Raw genomic sequence first — 18,683 nt, forward strand, 5'->3', positions numbered from 1 at the left:
AAGCGAAAAGAATCTCAGATCTGTAAACCATAATCACACCAAAAAAGCCCCAAAAGCAGCAGGATGCGTTTGCTTTTGGGATGAGAAGTAAGTGCAGATACAGTGCTCACCCGTATCCTGCCAGGAAGCCCAAACTGGGGGGGCTCACTTGGTCGCTGAACACATACAACTCCAATCCAGCGTCATGGTCGCTCTCGGTCTTGTATTTCCTGACCTCCGTCTGGTTTACGGTCCACCACTCCTGTATGTCCTTTGTGTCATTTGCATTCTTCTGCTTCCTTTCCAGACTCAAGGTGATGTTCTTATACAGTTTATCTACAACACAGGTGAGCAACCCATTTAAATGAGTTATAGAATATTGTTCTTTATCATGAGGCATAATGCTATTCTGTGGGTTAAAAACAAAGAAAAACATGTTTTTTATTCAGAAACAAATAGAGAGACTCCTCACTTAAGGGCAGAGTTCCGTTCCTACAACTAGGTTAAGCCAATTGGTCGACAGGCGAGGAGCCACCCATCTCTGATATAGTATATGCCAAGGTTTCTCAACCCAGTCCTCGGGGACCACCAGACGGTCCACGTTTTTGCTCTCTCCCAATTGGCAGGGAATTGGGAGAGAGCAAAAACGTGGACCGTCTGGTGGTCCCCGAGGACCGGGTTGAGAAACCCTGGTATATGCAGTATTGCTAGTGGGTTTGTCTCCAGTTCTCAACAATCCTTAAAATATTGTTTTAATATCACCTTTGCACCATTTATAACATTTTAGTATATTTATAAATGTTTAAACAGTGGTGTACTGTATACTGTACTAAACAGTGTTCTGTTTCCGTTAAGTGTCTTCTTGGTATGTGACAGGTGAAAATCTGAGTGAAACTAAAAAACAAAACACAGAAAGGACTTAGGAGGTTTCTTATCTAGCACAGCACTCTTATCTAGCATAGAAAAGTTACAACAAGCTGGCCGATAAGTGCTAATGTTAATCATCAACGGAATTACAAATAAACGATACTCTAACATATATCGGCATGTATCACAAATTAGCATCAGTGCAACCCAATGAATCGCTGTTAACATCCTTTTACACATTACAGAACAAAAATAGAAAATAAGTCACTTGTACATATTAACTGAGATATGAAACGAGTAAAAAACTTGCAGCCATTGCTTTCGAAGACACAAGAAAACTTTAACCCTGCGCACGTCTGTGCTTTCCTCGCTACTGGAGGTTCCCTAACCCCACAATACAAAGCATATGCATCAATCTAAAGGCAACAGATCATGAGTTCAGTGTAAACCGATGTGGTGTATCAAAATAAGTCAATTACTGCAAACAATATACAACCTTCCTTCACTGAAGCAAATAAATCAGAGACCAGAACAAACGGAATAGATTAGAAATGCCACACTACCATTTCCACGGCCAAAAAACCTACACACCGGACAACGCCAACCGGGTTGGAGAGCTGGCGGTCCAGGCGGTCATTAAACGGGTAGGGTGTTAAGTGAGGAGTGTCTCTACTACATAACCGCCATAACTGGGACAGCTGTCTGTATCGCCCACTTTGCACTGAAGAGCAAGATTGAAATGAATGAAGAGGGCTGCCAAAGCGGACTCCTGTACCTTTGTAAAGCTGGCTGATGGGTTTGGCTTCAGAGTCACTCGGAGCTCGCATGTAACATTGGAAGATATCTGGTATCGTCCTGGAAAGGAGCATAGGACTGGGTTTTCTCCACAAACACAGAAACCAGCCTCCTAGGGTACAATTCAGGCCATATACTTACACAGCACCTTTGCTTGTCCCATTCAGCAGATCAATGAGGTCTGCTTTGGTTTTATTTCCAAGGACGGTGATGTGTTTGTGAGTCGCAATTTCAGCTTTGGCCCCTAGAGTCAAGTTCCTGAAGGGAATAATCAAAACAATCCAAATCAAATTTCAATTCTGCAGAAAGAAGATTCATTTATAGGGTATCAATGAAACAAGAAGATACGGTGACTTCAGCTCATCGCAAAACAGGCCAACGTCCGTGATGATCAATGGGCAGCTGGTTAGACAGATTTATCTGGAGTTAATTCAGCTCCTTGTCTGCACCTCTGAATAGACCAGGCCATGGTGACAGGAAAAGAATCCTCTTTGCTCAGGAGCTCTATCAGGTTCTTCCTGCTGGGTGGACTGATGGTCCACAGAGAGTTGGAACTGCCCTCTAGTTCGGCCATTGTAACGTCCACATGTGTGTAGGCCTCCAGAAACTGCTGTGCACTCTGGGAAAAAGGAGAAGCACCATGAGGTCCAGAGGCAGAGCACCAGGAAGGCGCGTCATGGACAGAAAGCCAGCATGAGAGGTGTTCACTATAGCTGTCCTCTCTTATTGCCAAATAGCACCCGGTCGTGTGCTCAGCGTGTGCCGTGTGCTCAGCGTGTGCCGTGTGCTCAGCGTGTGCCGTGTCCCCAGCGTGTGCCGTGTACTCACTGATTCGTATTGATATTCCTTCAAGAAGTTCCTGAAGTTTTCACTGGTCATATCTTTCAGCTGGTTCTGCTGGGCACTCATGGTGAAGATTGGCTGCAACAAAGTCAACAAACATGATGCTACACTTCACAAAGCCCCAGGCACATTACGCATTAGTGGTGTAACGGATCCTACATGATCTGTGTTATATATTGAGCACGCATATGAACTGTGGATTAATTATGAAGTTATCCACATTATTTTATTGCCACTGTTACTTTTTACAGTAATAATTCCCTAAATCTCAATGCTAAGGAAAGTCCATAGAGGACATGGAAAAAATCCCCCCTTATGTGTAAAACATGGGGGAAATTATAGATTTTTGGTCCGCAAAGTTGCAGTGAAATGATTCAGACAAAGCAGTTGTGTGTTCACATAAATGGGCATTTTAGAAATTCCTTGCTTTAAGTGTTCTTTAAGTTATATTCGTCTCCTAGTCCATGACTCAAAACCATGACGGGATCTGAACCGTGTGTTTTGTGGCCTGCTGCATCCCTATTATGCACATATGAACCAAATATATAAAAATCTGTAATATTCTTATGACTATGAGTTCATAACCCGAATACCCAGGTCAAAAGGCTGACATGCTATTTGCTTGAGGTTGACTGACTATTGACAAAGGTTGGATTGACCCAGACTGCCGCTCCATCAGCCACGGCAGCCTTCGCAGGTTGACACAGGAGACACATCAGCACCTGGAATCCTCCGAGGGTGATTGTCACAGAGACGTCCAGGGGCTTGTTCACCACTCCAGCCACCGACTTGACGAGGGACATGAAGAGCAGGGGGAACCAGACGATGCAGATTAGAAGGACCACGATCATGCCGCCCATGCCGTACTTCACCACCTTCTTCTTCTTCTGTCCCCGGGGCTGCGGGTACCTCTGCGCGATTGGAAAACAGACGAGGACAAAGGAGTTAATTGAAGAATTACGGCCATGCACTTTGCTGTCCAGGCCTGGCATGGTAGTAGAGTGCTCAGCACACTGTTGCCTCACACCTGAACACGCGTGTGTGGAGTTTACATGTTTCCTCCAGGAACTCCGGTTTCCCTCCACAGTCCAAAAACATGCTGAGACTGATTGGAGTTACCAGATTGCCTGTAGATGTGCATGTGTGAGTGAGTGGTGTGTGAGTGACTGGCATTTGGCATTTTTTGTTTTCTGATTGTAGTTACAGATTTTCATAAAATTGAACTTCCCTGATGAAAATGGTCCCTACAACATAAAAACAGGTTAAATGTTCCCACAATGTAATGTATACCTGGACCACAAATGTCAGTAGTGCCTTAAAGACTTTTACTGTTCACTGTCGCTATCAACGAGTCGGAGTCAAGTCCAAGTCAAAAAATAAAGAGCTGCAAGTTGAGTCGTAAGTCAACTTAAGAGTGTTTCAAGTCCAAGTCACAAACTCGAGTCCCCATCTCTGCCAAGCAGTGATGGTCATATGAGCAAACTTGGCTGGCTTGTGCTCCCGCAGAGCCCACTGACCTTCTCAGACTCCCTCCAGCACTTGAGCACGAATATTTGGGCGTAGATGTCCTCCACACAGATCCAGCTTGACAAGCTCAGAGTAGTGTCTGTCCAGACCCAGTCCATCACAGCCCGCAGCTCTGTCAGAAAGGGGACCAGCCGGAACCTGAGGAAGATACCGTCAGAATGGGCCTTTTATCTTAAACATATCAGTGAATATTACCATCATCTAAAATGTGACTAATGCTATGGTTTTAGTGACCATTCTGCTTTGAAGATTATTTCAAACTAGCCATAAAAAGCAACCGGTTTTGTATTTATCCTAAATACAGGTGCAATACTGCACTTTTAAAGCTTTTCACTTCGACACATCTTACCCTTGAAAGAGGAACAGGTTTATGTAGTTGTAGCTCTTGGTGAGGAAGTTGCCCAGTACACGGGTTGGGTAACCACAGCGGATCTGGTAGGCGGACAAGCCGAAGTAAATGCACTTCACAAAGTACCAAAGCTGGGCCACAGTGTTCTGACTGAACCGCCTGGGTGGGAGGGAAGATTTACCATCAGTCATAAAGGGCTATAATGGTCATAAAGGATTAGAATATAGTAATAAAGGGCTATAATGTTCATAAAGGGTTATGATATACTCATAAAGGGCTATAATGGTCATAAAGGGCTAGAATATCGTAACAAAGGGCTATAATGTTCATAAAGGGTTAAAATACACTCATAAAGGGCTATACTCTTCATCAAGGGTTATAATACACTCATAAAGGGCTATACTCTTCATCAAGGGTTATAACTATAACTACTATACTCATTATAAAGGGTTATAATGACCTGAACCGTAATACTCCATATATAAAAAGGTTGCTCCAGATTATATATTTCCTTACTTTGTTTCTATACTGGCTGTTTATTTGTTTTAAAAAAGGTTGTGTATATGTCATGTGGAAGCTGATATGCTTTGTCTTAGTACCTTTCAGTGACCACTGGCAGTATGAAGAACATCCATAAATGGATTCCAAAGACCAGGATAACCTGAAAAACGACTTTTCCCATGACTGTCTTTCGCAGGTACAAGGCTCTATCCACTACCATGGTACTAAACTGGATCAGGACCATGACTAAGAAAGCTCCAGGAACTTGGTCTTCTGATAGGGAGGAAGTGATGTCGGCGGCCGCTGAATGTTTCTGTGAGATGCAAAATAAATTATTAACAACAGTAGCTAAGAATATTTGTTCCTTATTTGTTTACTGCACCAATTAATAAAACATGTTGTTATGCTGTTACATTTATATGCGTGATCATCTTTTTAGCAGTGATTTTAGCCTCAAACACAAACAGTGTTAAATACCCCAAATGCCGAAAACCCAAACACGATGATGATGAAGTCAACTGTGTCGGCCAGAAACATGAGGACGTAGACGTCAGTCACTGCACTGTACTCCGGGTGGATCAGGTTATAGAAGAACTGGCGGATGGGGTAATAGATCTCCAGGGCTCTGTGTGAAGGCAGAGGCATACAGATTCTGGGTTACACAGCTCTCAGGGCCCCACAGCGGCTCCCCCCACACACTGCCCCCTTACCTCCTCACAGTGAAGCTCCTGGCTTTGATGAACTGCTCGTGCAGCTTCTCCAGCAGCAGCTCCTTTCGGCTCTTTTGAAACAGGCCGCTCTCGCTTCTCCTGCTGCTGTTGTGAGTGCTGGTGCTTCCTACAGAAACCACAGAGGTGGTGACCTTTGCAGGCAGGCGACAAGGCTTGGTGTCAGCGCTATGGGTGGCCTCGCAAACACAATACCTCTCTTGGAGCGCCTGGAGTGGGAGGAGCGCCGAGAGAGGTGAGAGCCGGAGGTGGAACTTGGGCGGCGCTGGTGGGTCTCCGGGTCTGGGAAGTGCACATGGATGGACTCCTGAGAAGCTGCCAGGTTGATGGATTTCAGCGAGTGGGTGGAGCCCTTCTTCTCCTGAGCTGCCGGGATGTTCTGCTCCTGATCCTCAGTGTCATCCCTATGCAGACTGTCCTTCTGGGGGGTGCTGGGATCACCATCATCCCATAGTCCATGGCACTGGGCAGACAGGTGGGAGCACAAGTATTTCAACCGGAACCTCCACTCAAGTTGTCCAAATTACCCAGTTCCACTTACACTGTAACAGGAACCTATTAGCCATAAGCTGTTCCAGTGGCTGTGCTCCTGCAGGCTCATGCGGAGTGTTATGGCAGAGATAATTTTGAAAACCTTTAGCGAACCGATTTCCAAAAATTTTGTTTCGCTAACTGTAAGTCTAACATTTTTGCAGGGAAAGTAAATAAAATTTAATGGTCAAAAACCATTTGTGAATCTTAAAATTATACGTATTTCTTCCAGCTTGTTGTGTGTCTGCACCAGTCTGTCTGGCATGCTGTTGGATGACTACAAGTAAACACAATACATGATTAGCTGATACCTTGTTGGATTTAAGGTAGTCTGAGCTAAATGTAAGTGTATGCTAATTGTTTCAGAGCATAAATCCAAACCAAAGCTAAATTCATATAATAAAAGTTAGCGGTTATTGTTAGCTTGCGCTACATTTTTTAGTGGTTTAGTGTTATTGAATTAAACTTTGGAGGTAGCAGTTATCGAAGGTACCTCTGGGATCCCCTCTAAGGTTCCGCCCCCGCCCCCCCCAATCCTCACCACCTCTGTACTGCAAAAAGCGGTGAGAAGATAGACAGAGTAACAATTATTGCTGGATATGACTTTGCACTAAATTTCAGGGCAAATGAAGATAACTTTAAAGTGCTGTGCTTGACTGAATGGAACAAAACAAAACAAATCGAATAAATGAAAGTCATGATGCAGGACAGGAGGAAAATCCACGAAGAGCATGAAGACAGTCACCTTCAGGATGGATCTGTGGAAGAAGAGGGCAAGCAGCTGCACCAGGTCGTAGTGAACATAACCATCCTTCTTTTCTGTGCCGATGATGTTGGGAGGGTGGTACGGTTTGCTCCTAAGCACCTCCATTTGCTGGTTGAATGGGAAGAACCCAAACTGGAAGAAGTACTTTATGACAATGCCAACCTTTAAAACAAACAAAAAAAAAAAAAGAAGAAATGATTTTGCTGTTAGTAAACAGTCTATCGTTGGGTTCTCCAAGTGTACAGAGGGAGCCGCACACTCAGCCCACTATGTTATGCGGCAGTCTGGGGAACAGTGAAAACACACTAGGGAACACTAAGAACCTAGACAGACAGTGGAAAAGGCGGAATGGCCAGCAATGCCAGCAGACCAAATGTAGAAAGGTCACAGAGGTCAGACAGTACCGACCTTGACAAATATATTTTTGGGTTGCCATGGCCTTTTGTTATTGGTAAATACAATATCTTTGGGTTCCTATGGCCTTTTGTTATTGGTAAATAGAATATGTTTGTGTTCCCATGGCTTTTTGTTATTGGTAAATACCATCTTTGGGTTCCCATGGCCTTTTGTTATTGGTAAATACCATCTTTGGGTTCCCATGGCCTTTTCTTATTGGTAAATACCATCTTTGGATTACCATGGCCTTTTGTTATTGGTAAATAGAATATCTTTGGGTTCCCATGGCTTTTTGTTATTGGTAAGTAGAATATCTTTGGGTTCCCATGGCTTTTTGTTATTGATAAATACCATCTTTGGGTTCCCATGGCCTTTTGTTATTGGTAAATAGAATATCTTTGGGTTCCCATGGCTTTTTGTTATTGGTAAATACCATCTTTGGGTTCCCATGGCCTTTTGTTATTGGTAAATACCATCTTTGGGTTCCCATGGCCTTTTGTTATTGGTAAATACCATCTTTGGGTTCCCATGGCCTTTTGTTATTGGTAAATACAATATCTTTGGGTTCCCATGGCTTTTTGTTATTGGTAAATAGAATATGTTTGTGTTCCCATGGCTTTTTGTTATTGGTAAATACCATCTTTGGGTTCCCATGGCCTTTTGTTATTGGTAAATACCATCTTTGGGTTCCCATGGCCTTTTGTTATTGGTAAATACCATCTTTGGGTTACCATGGCCTTTTGTTATTGGTAAATACAATATCTTTGGGTTCCCATGGCTTTTTGTTATTGGTAAGTAGAATATCTTTGGGTTCCCATGGCTTTTTGTTATTGATAAATACCATCTTTGGGTTCCCATGGCCTTTTGTTATTGGTAAATAGAATATCTTTGGGTTCCCATGGCTTTTTGTTATTGGTAAATACCATCTTTGGGTTCCCATGGCCTTTTGTTATTGGTAAATACCATCTTTGGGTTCCCATGGCCTTTTGTTATTGGTAAATACCATCTTTGGGTTCCCATGGCCTTTTGTTATTGGTAAATACAATATCTTTGGGTTCCCATGGCTTTTTGCTATTAGTAAATAATATATCCTAGGGTTCCCTTCCCATAACTAAGTTGTGGAAAACTGCCACTGCATGAGGCCCCAAACAAACCCACGGCAGATGGATCTAAAGATAGGAGGAGATGTATATGTATTATCCACCGCTAGAGGTGACAGGGAACCGTGCTCTGGATGGATCTCCAGGCCTGATGGCTGAAGCCTAAGCAGTGTAGCGTACCTCTGTGTAGACTATGGCCGTCATCCAGAAGCGCTTACTGGGCCGCGGCACGGACAGCATGGCCCACAGGAAGATCAGGACGGGCAGCACCAGGGTGGCCACAGAGGCAGAGACCATATGGTTGAGAATGATGACCAAGTAGCAGACCATCTCCGAGTGTGCCACCAGCATGATGTAGAGGGCATAGCATAGCTGCAGCAGCTGAGGCTGCCCCTGGTAGAAGTGCTCAGAATCTTCCAGCTCCTCGTCATGGAACATCCTGCCAGGACAGAAGCCGTGAATGGGTAGGGCTCTCAACCGCAGGGCTGGCTTAAGCTTAGCCTCACAATGAATGAGGTAAAGGGAGGGGTCTCACTTGTGCAGAAGGAGCTCGCTGGCTGTCAGCTCATGGCTTAGTGAGGGCAGAGCGATGTCATCCAGGCAGTCTGACCTGCTGTCGTCGGGAGTCATGGCCATGAGCCGCTTCTCGCCATCCTCGTCTAAGCTGACAGAGATGCGCTCGAAGCTCACAGCCTTGCTGTAAGAAGGTGGCACTTCTGCATCAGTGGGGGCATCAGTGTCGGGGGTACATGGCTCAGCCTCTCCCTCCTTGGCATCCTCGCTGCAGTTATCCTGGGGGAGTTCCGCTGTCTCTCCTGGCTCAGGCCCTTGGTGATCCTCCTCCACCTCCCTGGACCACCACAGACCTTGCGCCTCCTCAGTGCCGTGCTCTGTAGGTCCCCAAGGTGTCTCCTCTTCCACAGCCACGGGTTCCTGCTCATCCTCAACCTCCTCGATGGTGTCGGTGGTGCCCTGGCGGGAGGACAGTATGATGCACTGCGTGGTCTCACTGCAAGACAGGAATGGCACACAGCATACAGTTAGTCACGTCTTCCTCCATTACGGCACTTCTATCAAGTACAGAATTCTACACAGAAGTTCCCTAAGCTGCTGATCAGGGCATTCGGCATGCTGGAAATGTTCTGAGAGTCCACCACAGACCGAATGCCTGCCCCCAACACAGAGGCGATTCAAGGAGATTTATAAAGTGGGGGGTACAAGAGCAACCATCATTCATACAGAGGGATGGGGCCAACCTTATCATTAGCCAGTGACATGTTCTGAACTGATGAGTGGCAGGGGAGAAGACACTCTGGGGACCAATCAGCTTACAGCTGGAGCCCGTATCCCTGTGGCCCGGCCCCTGACCCATCATGGAGGCCAACTACAGGCACCTGGATAGCATGCTGCTGCCGCTGTCCGCAGAGGAGTTGGAGATGTCCAGGCAGTACATCTTGCGCAGCTTGGGCCGGGCACGCTCGCTGGTTTTGGGGATGCTCTCAGATGGTCCATCCAAGTCATCCAGCGTGGACTGGCGGGAAAACAGCATGGTGGCCTCAGTGTAGGCGCTGGAATGACATGGTGAAGGAGAAAGAGCGACAGACATGAGCGGCATGGGAGCCAAGAGGGAATCGGGCATCAGAAAGAGCAACATATTCAGCCTAATTTACTCCATTACTAAGGATCTTTACAGGATGTCGACACGGTTCCCTGTCACCTCTAGCGGTGGATATACATATTGTTGTTAGGCATCTCCTCCTATCTTTAGATGTTCACCAAAGTAGAGCCTGATCTGTAGCTTTACCTGGAAATGCTTTCGCGTGACACCATGGAATCCTCACTCTCCAGCTGCCCGTGCTTGTTCCTGCCCCGCTGGGAGTCTTCCTCATCGATCCTGTCCAGTGATGATTCCCTGGACTGGTTCCTCCACATCTTCCTCTGGTAGTAGACGTGGATGCTCTCCCGGGATGGTACATTGCCCTGTGTGACATAGTGGGTGTCCTTCATACGGGGCCTGGGCAGCATCAAACTAGGTACGCGATCCCAGCATGGCATTGAGGGTGGGGTATATTGTATGTTGAAGTCAGGGGTTCGGCTAAAAAGAACCGTGTCAGGCAGCAGCAGACCTACCTTCTTGACCTCTCGGGTCAGCATGCATCGTTCCATGCGCAGAACGGTTGAGATATCAATATACTCTTGGCAGACGGAGTTCAACCAGGCTGTGAAGCTGTTTAGCGTGGTCAGGAAGAGGACCCAGGTGAACTTGATGATGTTGAAGATCCGCTTGATGATGTTGTCTGTGAAGGTATGACGAGACAGATACCTGCATTTCCTGCACATTCGCATTGGGTCACAACATTCCTGGTTTCATACCGACCTGGACCATCAGACCTATTCCCGCCTTCGTCATTGTCATCATCCTCAGGTTCACCCATCTCTATCGCCACGTGGCCTGCAATACGACGTATGCTTTGCCATGTGTGTTTATCTCATGGGAACAAGCAAAATACCGGGTAGCTAACGCTGCCATTCCACATGACAGCAAAGTGAAGTTAGACGACCCATTCCAAGACGGACAAAGGACAATACATCTCGCCATCAGCTGAGGAGAAGCAAAAGATGAAACCCATACCCTCCTTCTGCTCCTTCTTTGCCTTTCCCCGGCCAGTGTACCTCCTCCAGAACTTGTGCTTGCCTTTGCTACGCTCCTTTAAGGCAGTTTTAGAGTTGGTGATCCAGGCATGATAGAGAAACTGAAGAGAGGAGACAAACTTCAACATTCAAGGGCAACTTGATGCTAAGAGCTCATAGGTAAAAGGCACTGCAAGTCACCCCCTGAACCTTGAAAGGGCCACAAGCATCGCAAAGGTACAAACACCAGAGGAAGGCGTGGGGTTTTCTCTAATGAAATCCCAGATGAGAAAAACACTCTGGGCGTGACTTTTGTGTGTGGCTCTAAGAGACGAACCTTATTTCATTTGTGGACAGAGGCACCATCAAAGCGTTTTGAAATGGAGTAAACCACACGCAAAAATTCAAACATGATCAGAAATCAAATATATGACCAATGATCTGCCCAAGAAAAGGCTCCACGGCATGCAAAATACTGGCAACAAGGCCAGGATGAATGCAGGTCAAAAAGGCAAGAAAAATAAACCATCTACATCGCCACAAAAACTCACTGCATTTCCATTCTGGTTCTAAACTGTAGGAAATTCGAGTCTGAACAGAAACGGTAATTGTCATTGTAAATAAGAAACTGTTAGTAATGCTTTGCCTGGTAAAATAAAGGTTAATGAAAGTAATGAGGAACAACAGAATGGAAATGCAGTTTGGGGGAAACGACACACAGAGCAAAACTGTAAAAGTACACATGACATAATACCTTAGCTGCCCTGATCACATACTGCAGTATAGTTTTGGGCAGCTTAAGTATTGACCGTGGCAAAGCCAATAAGGCAGAGGCAAACTTTCGGATTGCTCTCTACAAAGAAGAGCACAGGAAGCGTGTTAGCAGGTCAGTTACGCGTTATAGACTTAGCCTTTAGTGGAAGAACGTCAAAGAGAAGAATTAGTGCATTCTACAAATAAAAAAAACAACACACAGGAACTTTAAATGATCAAAACTGTATTCTATTTTATCTATTCTGCACAAGTACATAATTTATTATCTCGAAGCTGTGGAAATTAATAATCACAAACATTTGTGATGACATCATAAATGGCCACAGTTTGGGTGGTTATTGACGGACATTAGCTTTTATGCTGTTGAGCTCACCTGAAAAGCTGATCTCTTGGGTGGCTCTTCATCTTTATTTTCGTCGTCGTCTTCCTCATCCTCCTCACTGTCAGTCTCAAATAAGTAATAATCTCCACTTCTAACCACTGGGGGGTAAAGTATCACACACTCGGTTAATACAGCGCCAGCACAGGCTGACACCAGGTGAACGCAGGACTGAAAAGCTTTACTGTGACTGCGAAACCACCCAAAAGCATTGAACTCTAACTCAGTGACACAGAGTAAAGGAAAATATTCATTTTGTGGTGGAGCTCCTGTCTATTCAGACCTTTGTCAATGTTAAATATCACTTTTGAAGTTCTTGATCGAGATTATAATTTTAACTTAATTTATCATTATCATACTTGTAAAAGAAAATATAATAATGAAAGGATCAAAAGCCGAGCAAAAGTGATGTGAGGCACCGTTACCTATTGTGAAGAAGTCTCACGGTTTTATAGGAAAAGCTTTTTACTGTAATTAAATCACGCAATTAAACCATAACTGTTGTAGGAAAAATGCGCGCTGATGGAAAGCGAGCATGTCACAGGACAACGTGAGCGGGGCTGATCGTGAAGCCTGCGCCTGCGTCTGACGGCTTCAGTACAGCAAGTCCAATTAAGCGGCACCGAGAACGGCACAAGGACACCTCAGGAGAGGGCTGGAGACACAAGACTGCCTTGTACCCTTGAACAGAAAAGCGTAGTGGGATGACAGGAATGGCTGAGATGACGTAACTGATGGGGAGAACAGAAAAAAACATGAAAAACGTTGACAGTGTGCAAATGACAGCCGATGATCTGGAGAGCACTGCACCAGAGAGCCACAAGAGTGATGGAGAAACTTTAGAGCTGATCCCCGAAGAATGTCTACAGGCGCTGTCCACTCCAGAGCTGAGCGTGGCTTGGAGGGGCTACAGGCGTCTTGGCTCTTGAGGTGCATATATCTGGCGTGTGATTGGCTCGCCCTGCGCTCTGCTCTGTGAGGCCGTCACAGAGCAAGCTATGGGCTGAGGGCGGCAGCGCTGGGCGTCTGATAGAGCAAGCGTGCAGATGGGACTCTCGCCTGGTCTAATGAAGTGATTCTCAGCAAGGGGCTCCCAGGACCAAACATCACACAGATCAAACTCAATAGATCGCAGCTGAAGTCCATTCAGACATTATTTCTTTTTTTCCGCTTAGCAACATACACGCTATTTAAGGTTGCGATTTATGCCCTGTATCTGTGCAAATTCAGCAGAGGAACGCTTTGAGAAGCAACTCTCTCCCTGGCAGCACGCCCCCCCCCCCCCCAGCTAGTGCTAATGTAGACTAATACCCTTCCCTGAAAGCAACCCAAAATATCCTCAGGAAAACATCCCAACATGCTGAACAGAGGCAAAACTCTCTCTAAAATGATCACTTCCCAATTCTTGCATGGTCCTCAATCTCCTCAAGATTTGCCATAAGTATATTTTAGCAGAAACCTTAAATAGAGGTATAAAAGGAATAACGTTTGAATGAAATCCTTTATTTGTTTTTAGATGTTTGATCCTGGTATTGTAGGAGCCCGGGACGTATGGGAACCCTTAGAGTTCTGGTCAGGGATACAAGGTTCAGTGAAGGACAGGCGGAACCTACTGGAAGCGTGGTCAACCCACGGCCGCCACCACGCCTTTTTTTTGGCCTTGGCTGTTTCTTTGTCTGGTTCTCCTAAAATAAAACGTTTCAAATATTAATGCTGAAACTGCTCCCTTTATATTTCCAATATTCAGAAGTGTAAAAAATGTATGTCTACATAACAACAACAGTGAAAATAGCACAGAAAGGCAAAGAATTTCATACATTTTTCTGACACAACAGCAGAAACAAACGTTTTCATTTATTACAACTTTTGCTGGTATACTTAATATTTAAATAATATTAAAATCAGTTAAGAGTGAAAACAATACTGACCTGGATGCCCACAGAAGCAGGTGACCTGCAGGCTTATGCCAAAGGGCAGCCCTCTGTGGACACCCCCAGCTGCATTCTCCACATTCACATGCCGCTTTATTTCCATTTATCTCCGTAATTAATTACTACAGCACAAAACTACCTCCCCAACCAGAAACACAGCCCTGAAGGCCTGCTTAACTACAGATAAGCAAATAAGAGTGAATTTATTTCATGAGGTTCACTGCCACACAGCGACTGGACGATGCTTCGCCGGTGATTTCCTACGCCGACAGCCCACGCGCGGAACACAAGTGCTCTTCCCGGTCCTACCTTCCTCGTCCTCCTCCTGCTCGATCAGCCTCTGCCCCTCGCCCGACTCCTGAGCTATGCTCAGCATCTTCTCCTTGCCCTTCTTAAACTTCTGCTGTCGGGTCTTGATGCGGTCCATTCTGCATTGAGAGAGAGGCGTGGGCTGACCACACACGCATTCGGCTGTGGGGCCACCCCATACAATAAGTTTCACACAGTATCTAGATGCTTCTTTCTGTGTGGGTCTCACTGTCTCTTGAGCTGGTCCATGGACTTGTTCTCCTCCTCAAGTCTGGCCCTCACTGCTTTCACGATGATGGCCTGGAATAGCTCCGCCCCTCTGAAACAAGGACCGATGATGTAATGTATCAAAACACACCTATGTAAAGCGCCTTGGGGTGGCTCTGTTGTGAAAGGCGCTATATAAAAGTAAATTGAATTGAGCTGTCACTTGCTGCCCTGAGTCGTCACTTGTGTGTCACTTGGAGGGTTCATCCTGTATGCTCAGCAGTGAGAGCAAGGCCAAGTCACTCACCTGCAGGCCAAGATCTGCGAGGAGCGGATGTCGGCCACAACGTGTAGAAAGTAGTAGCTCATAAAGACGCGTCTCTGCAGGAGCAGGAAGGCAAAGCAGATGCTGTCCCAGATGATTCCGGCCTCGTCGCTAGGCAGCTCACAGCTTGGCTCCGGCTCAGCTGCGGACCAGGGGGCAAATGGCTTGTGGTTATGGTGTGTGGCCAGGTCTGAGTAAAAAGAGCTCTCCAGAAGTTCTGGATATGGGAGCAGTCACTCAGCGTCACTCACGCCGTGAGTATTCCTTAATGGTGCAGGCCAGGCTGAACAGCTGGATAAGCCAGCATCTGTTCTTCACCAGGAAGTCAATGTAGCCGCAGGCAGCTATCTGGGAGACAAACAGCGACTTAAACACACATTTTAAGAACTCGGTAAATAAAATTTGGGGGAACAACACATGCCACACTACAACAGCTGCACAGACATTGTTCATGAAAGACAAACAGCCTCATCTGCATGATTTTCAGACCAGATTAACCCAGGTCACTGTGCAACAGTCTACATACATGCAGTTCACGCGTCTGCAGAGTAGACAGTCTGAGCACCATAGCCGTCTATTCAGCAGGGTCAGTGCTGACCACTTACTGACAGGATGTTCTTCATGGTGATCACAAAAACATTGTAGGCGATCAGGAAATCCCAGTAGTGCAGGATCTTCTTAATGGGCTTGAGGAGCAGGTCCCCTCCAAAGAGCAGGAAGTAGAAGCAGGCCACCAGGTAGCCCATGCAGAAGATGCTGATGCGAGTGGTACCCGTAATGAAGATGATGGTGAGGACAAACCAGAAGAGGTAGCTGAACATGATGACCTTCAGCATGTCCAGGTAAGACCTGCAAGTTTAGAGTGGAGCCATTACTGAGATGTGGGTATGGACACGTTTACCTACACGTAGATTTCATGTGTTATTAGGGCTGAGAATCGACTTAAAGAAAGTCTTGAACCTATTTGGCAAATACTGACAACCACCTAAAGTCCAGTGTGTGTTCCGATACTGCTTTTTGTTTGTGCTGCCTTCCACGCTCACTCACTCACTCTTTATCCTCGTCAGCTTCAGGAACTTTCAACTTTAGACAAGGAGTCATCGAGGGAGGGAGTGAGGGAGCCATGAAAAGCAGTTTTGGGATGTAGTCACACTACGACGCACAGAGCACCAGCTGTTCTAGTCCATACCCTTGGGCAGGGGTCCCCAAACTACGGCCCTCGGGCCGATTGTGGCCCGCCCCCACATTTGGACCGGCCCTCTGAACATTGCCAGAGACATATTTTGTAATTTTAAAATGTTATTTAAATATACTTGTCTGTATTTGATAACAAAGGTTGGCTTTCAAACTAAAATTTCCCTTATTTATTAATGTAGCCTAATTACTGTAATTTAAAAAATCACATACCAACAGAATGGTACGTTTGACGTAACGTGCCATTGCAATAGAACAGATGATGCGCGAGCTCAAAGAGAAGACACATTTAAAAAACACCCTCAGAAACCTTGGACGGTCTACTTTTCAAATATATATAGGTAGAAACTAAATATATTTTTACAACTTCGTGATACGAATAGATAGAACAAGAGTGACTGACTTAGGCGCCTGCGTCTCGAAGCAGTTCTGAACAGCTGCCCACTTGCAAATCGCACTATTCGCATGATAATAACATGATAATCCGACAGTTGGTATTGGGTAAAGAAATATATGAATACGCCCATTGTTACTCAAACAAGAGCACATGTCTTGGTAGTGTTTACAATGATCGCCATTCAGGGCGTACCCCGTGTGACTGGGGATAGGTCCATTCTGGGCGTACCCCGTGTGATGGGGATAGGTCCATTCAGGGCGTACCCTGTGTGGCTGGGGATAGGCCCATTCTGGGCATATTCCCGTGTGGTAGGGATAGGCCCATTCAGGGCGTACCCCATGTGGCTGGGGATAGGCCCATTCTGGGCGTACCCCGTGTGATGGGGATAGGCCCATTCAGGGCGCACCCTGTGTGGCTGGGGATAGGCCCATTTTGGGTGTACCCCGTGTGATGGGGATAGGCCCATTCGGGGTTACCTTTTGTGGCAGAGATAGGCCCATTCAGGGCGTACCCCGTGTGGCTGGGGATAGGCCTATTCTGGGCGTACCCCGTGTGATGGGGATAGGCCCATTCAGGGCATACCCCGTGTGGCTGGGGATAGGCCCATTCAGGGTGTACTCCATATGGCTGGGGATTGGCCCATTCTGGGTGTACCCCATGTGGCTGGGGATAGGCCCATTCTGGGTATACCCTTTGTGGTAGGGATAGGCCCACTCTGGGCATACCCTTTGTGGTGGGGATAGGCCCAGGCTTACTGCAATCCTGCTCTGGATTAGCAGATCTGGAAAGTGGATGAATTAATGGATGAAATGGCCAATAAAATAACTGCCACAAGATGAACATTACATATTATACATATTATATATGCGTATGTCATCCTTATATGTGTATAGGATGTCTCAGCTCCAACTATATACTAATACTGAAAGTTTAAAGGAAAGTACACACTTTATAAATAAATATCCTCTGGGTCCTTAGTGCATTGGCATCTTTCCATGATCTCACCTGACTGAATCCCACTCAGCATTATACAAGTCCACATCAGTCTTCATTAGGAAAACGTGCCCCATAACCTAGGAATCCCATGGGAATGTGGGAAGAATATGTGCAGCGATTTGTAAGGCCTTCTGGGATGGGCAGTGGATCATTTACGACGAAAGAGCACTCCCTTCTTTAACCTCCAAAATGCTGCCTCATGTTATAAAGGCCCATTATTTCAGCCGGCCTTTTAAGCACCATGCAGGTCATGTAGCACAACAGTCTGCTGTCATGTCAGGCTGCTCTGATGAAATGCTGCATGTCACACTGAGGCCTTGTGCTGATGGGCCAGAGTGGATGCCTGTCGCTCTTCTTTAAGCCGTATCATATTAGGAAAAATCCCTTTCTATACTTAAAAGCTACTTATTGAATTATGTGAATGAAAATTGTGTCTGTGCAGAAAAATGTGGGCGTGAGATGGACAGAGTGGTTGTGAAGTATAGATTTCCTCCCTCCTGATGGTAATCTGATCTGAGGCACAGAAGGATGGATTAAGAGGGAACGAGCAGAGAAGGTTCCTGTGATGCTTTCCCAACTTGCTGGGTGATGGACAGTCAGATAATAAAAGATGTATCCACTTCACACACCAAAACAGTGGGATGTGTACATAATCAATTAGGCCGGGCAGACTTGGGCCGGGCCCTCGAGTTCGGTGAGCACCGTGGAAACCGGAGGAGATCAAAACCTCCGGTTAAAACAAAGTGCTTAAGAGAGCACTTAGAGACAGAGACATCCAGGACAGATAGACTGCTGAGGAGACTGGCATGGAGAAATCACATCACTACTTCCTGGAAAACATCGAGGGCACCACAAACAGCCTGAAGATCATTTACAAGCATCAGGGCACGGTTTCCTCATCAGCTCACTGATGAGTGAAATTTCCATCCACTGCAATGTCATAACAGATAATCAGATACCCCGCTGAACAGCCCAATGCAAGGTAGGCTGAAAAGCCACTCCAGATCATTCAGGAAATTCGGAAATTGGTATTATACTGTATCGTATCAGATAATATTAGACAGCGGTTAATTTTGTCTGTAGCTGATAATGAATGATTCCTGCTGTGTTTGATTCATCACAATGTAATTACACACTATATTACTGCAATATATTCAG

At 45.9% G+C, this 18,683-nt stretch overlaps 1 protein-coding gene across 7 annotated transcripts in view; it reads right to left on the minus strand.

Moving 5' to 3' along the window:
* Window positions 1-18,683, minus strand: part of piezo2b (piezo-type mechanosensitive ion channel component 2b) — a 94,552-nt gene that overhangs the window by 1,537 nt on the left and 74,332 nt on the right. For 6 of the 7 annotated variants that reach the window (XM_072711017.1, XM_072711014.1, XM_072711021.1 and 3 more), the window contains 28 exons: window positions 15,544-15,787; window positions 15,190-15,286; window positions 14,921-15,080; window positions 14,636-14,725; window positions 14,407-14,525; window positions 13,780-13,851; window positions 12,161-12,267; window positions 11,768-11,866; window positions 11,015-11,135; window positions 10,760-10,834; window positions 10,513-10,679; window positions 10,187-10,362; window positions 9,777-9,950; window positions 8,918-9,391; window positions 8,563-8,821; window positions 6,866-7,048; window positions 5,785-6,052; window positions 5,572-5,698; window positions 5,339-5,486; window positions 4,960-5,174; window positions 4,361-4,519; window positions 4,002-4,149; window positions 3,207-3,395; window positions 2,470-2,562; window positions 2,091-2,260; window positions 1,783-1,899; window positions 1,622-1,701; window positions 111-315 (listed from right to left, as the gene is read on the minus strand). In XM_072711017.1, the coding sequence (XP_072567118.1) occupies window positions 111-315; window positions 1,622-1,701; window positions 1,783-1,899; window positions 2,091-2,260; window positions 2,470-2,562; window positions 3,207-3,395; window positions 4,002-4,149; window positions 4,361-4,519; window positions 4,960-5,174; window positions 5,339-5,486; window positions 5,572-5,698; window positions 5,785-6,052; window positions 6,866-7,048; window positions 8,563-8,821; window positions 8,918-9,391; window positions 9,777-9,950; window positions 10,187-10,362; window positions 10,513-10,679; window positions 10,760-10,834; window positions 11,015-11,135; window positions 11,768-11,866; window positions 12,161-12,267; window positions 13,780-13,851; window positions 14,407-14,525; window positions 14,636-14,725; window positions 14,921-15,080; window positions 15,190-15,286; window positions 15,544-15,787 (4,536 nt within the window). The remainder of the gene's footprint in view (window positions 1-110; window positions 316-1,621; window positions 1,702-1,782; window positions 1,900-2,090; window positions 2,261-2,469; window positions 2,563-3,206; window positions 3,396-4,001; window positions 4,150-4,360; window positions 4,520-4,959; window positions 5,175-5,338; window positions 5,487-5,571; window positions 5,699-5,784; window positions 6,053-6,865; window positions 7,049-8,562; window positions 8,822-8,917; window positions 9,392-9,776; window positions 9,951-10,186; window positions 10,363-10,512; window positions 10,680-10,759; window positions 10,835-11,014; window positions 11,136-11,767; window positions 11,867-12,160; window positions 12,268-13,779; window positions 13,852-14,406; window positions 14,526-14,635; window positions 14,726-14,920; window positions 15,081-15,189; window positions 15,287-15,543; window positions 15,788-18,683) is intronic. The other variant, XM_072711018.1, reaches the window with a different exon arrangement.

Source organism: Paramormyrops kingsleyae, chromosome 4 (assembly GCF_048594095.1).
Source record: "Paramormyrops kingsleyae isolate MSU_618 chromosome 4, PKINGS_0.4, whole genome shotgun sequence".
NCBI classification, from domain to species: Eukaryota; Metazoa; Chordata; class Actinopteri; order Osteoglossiformes; family Mormyridae; genus Paramormyrops; species Paramormyrops kingsleyae.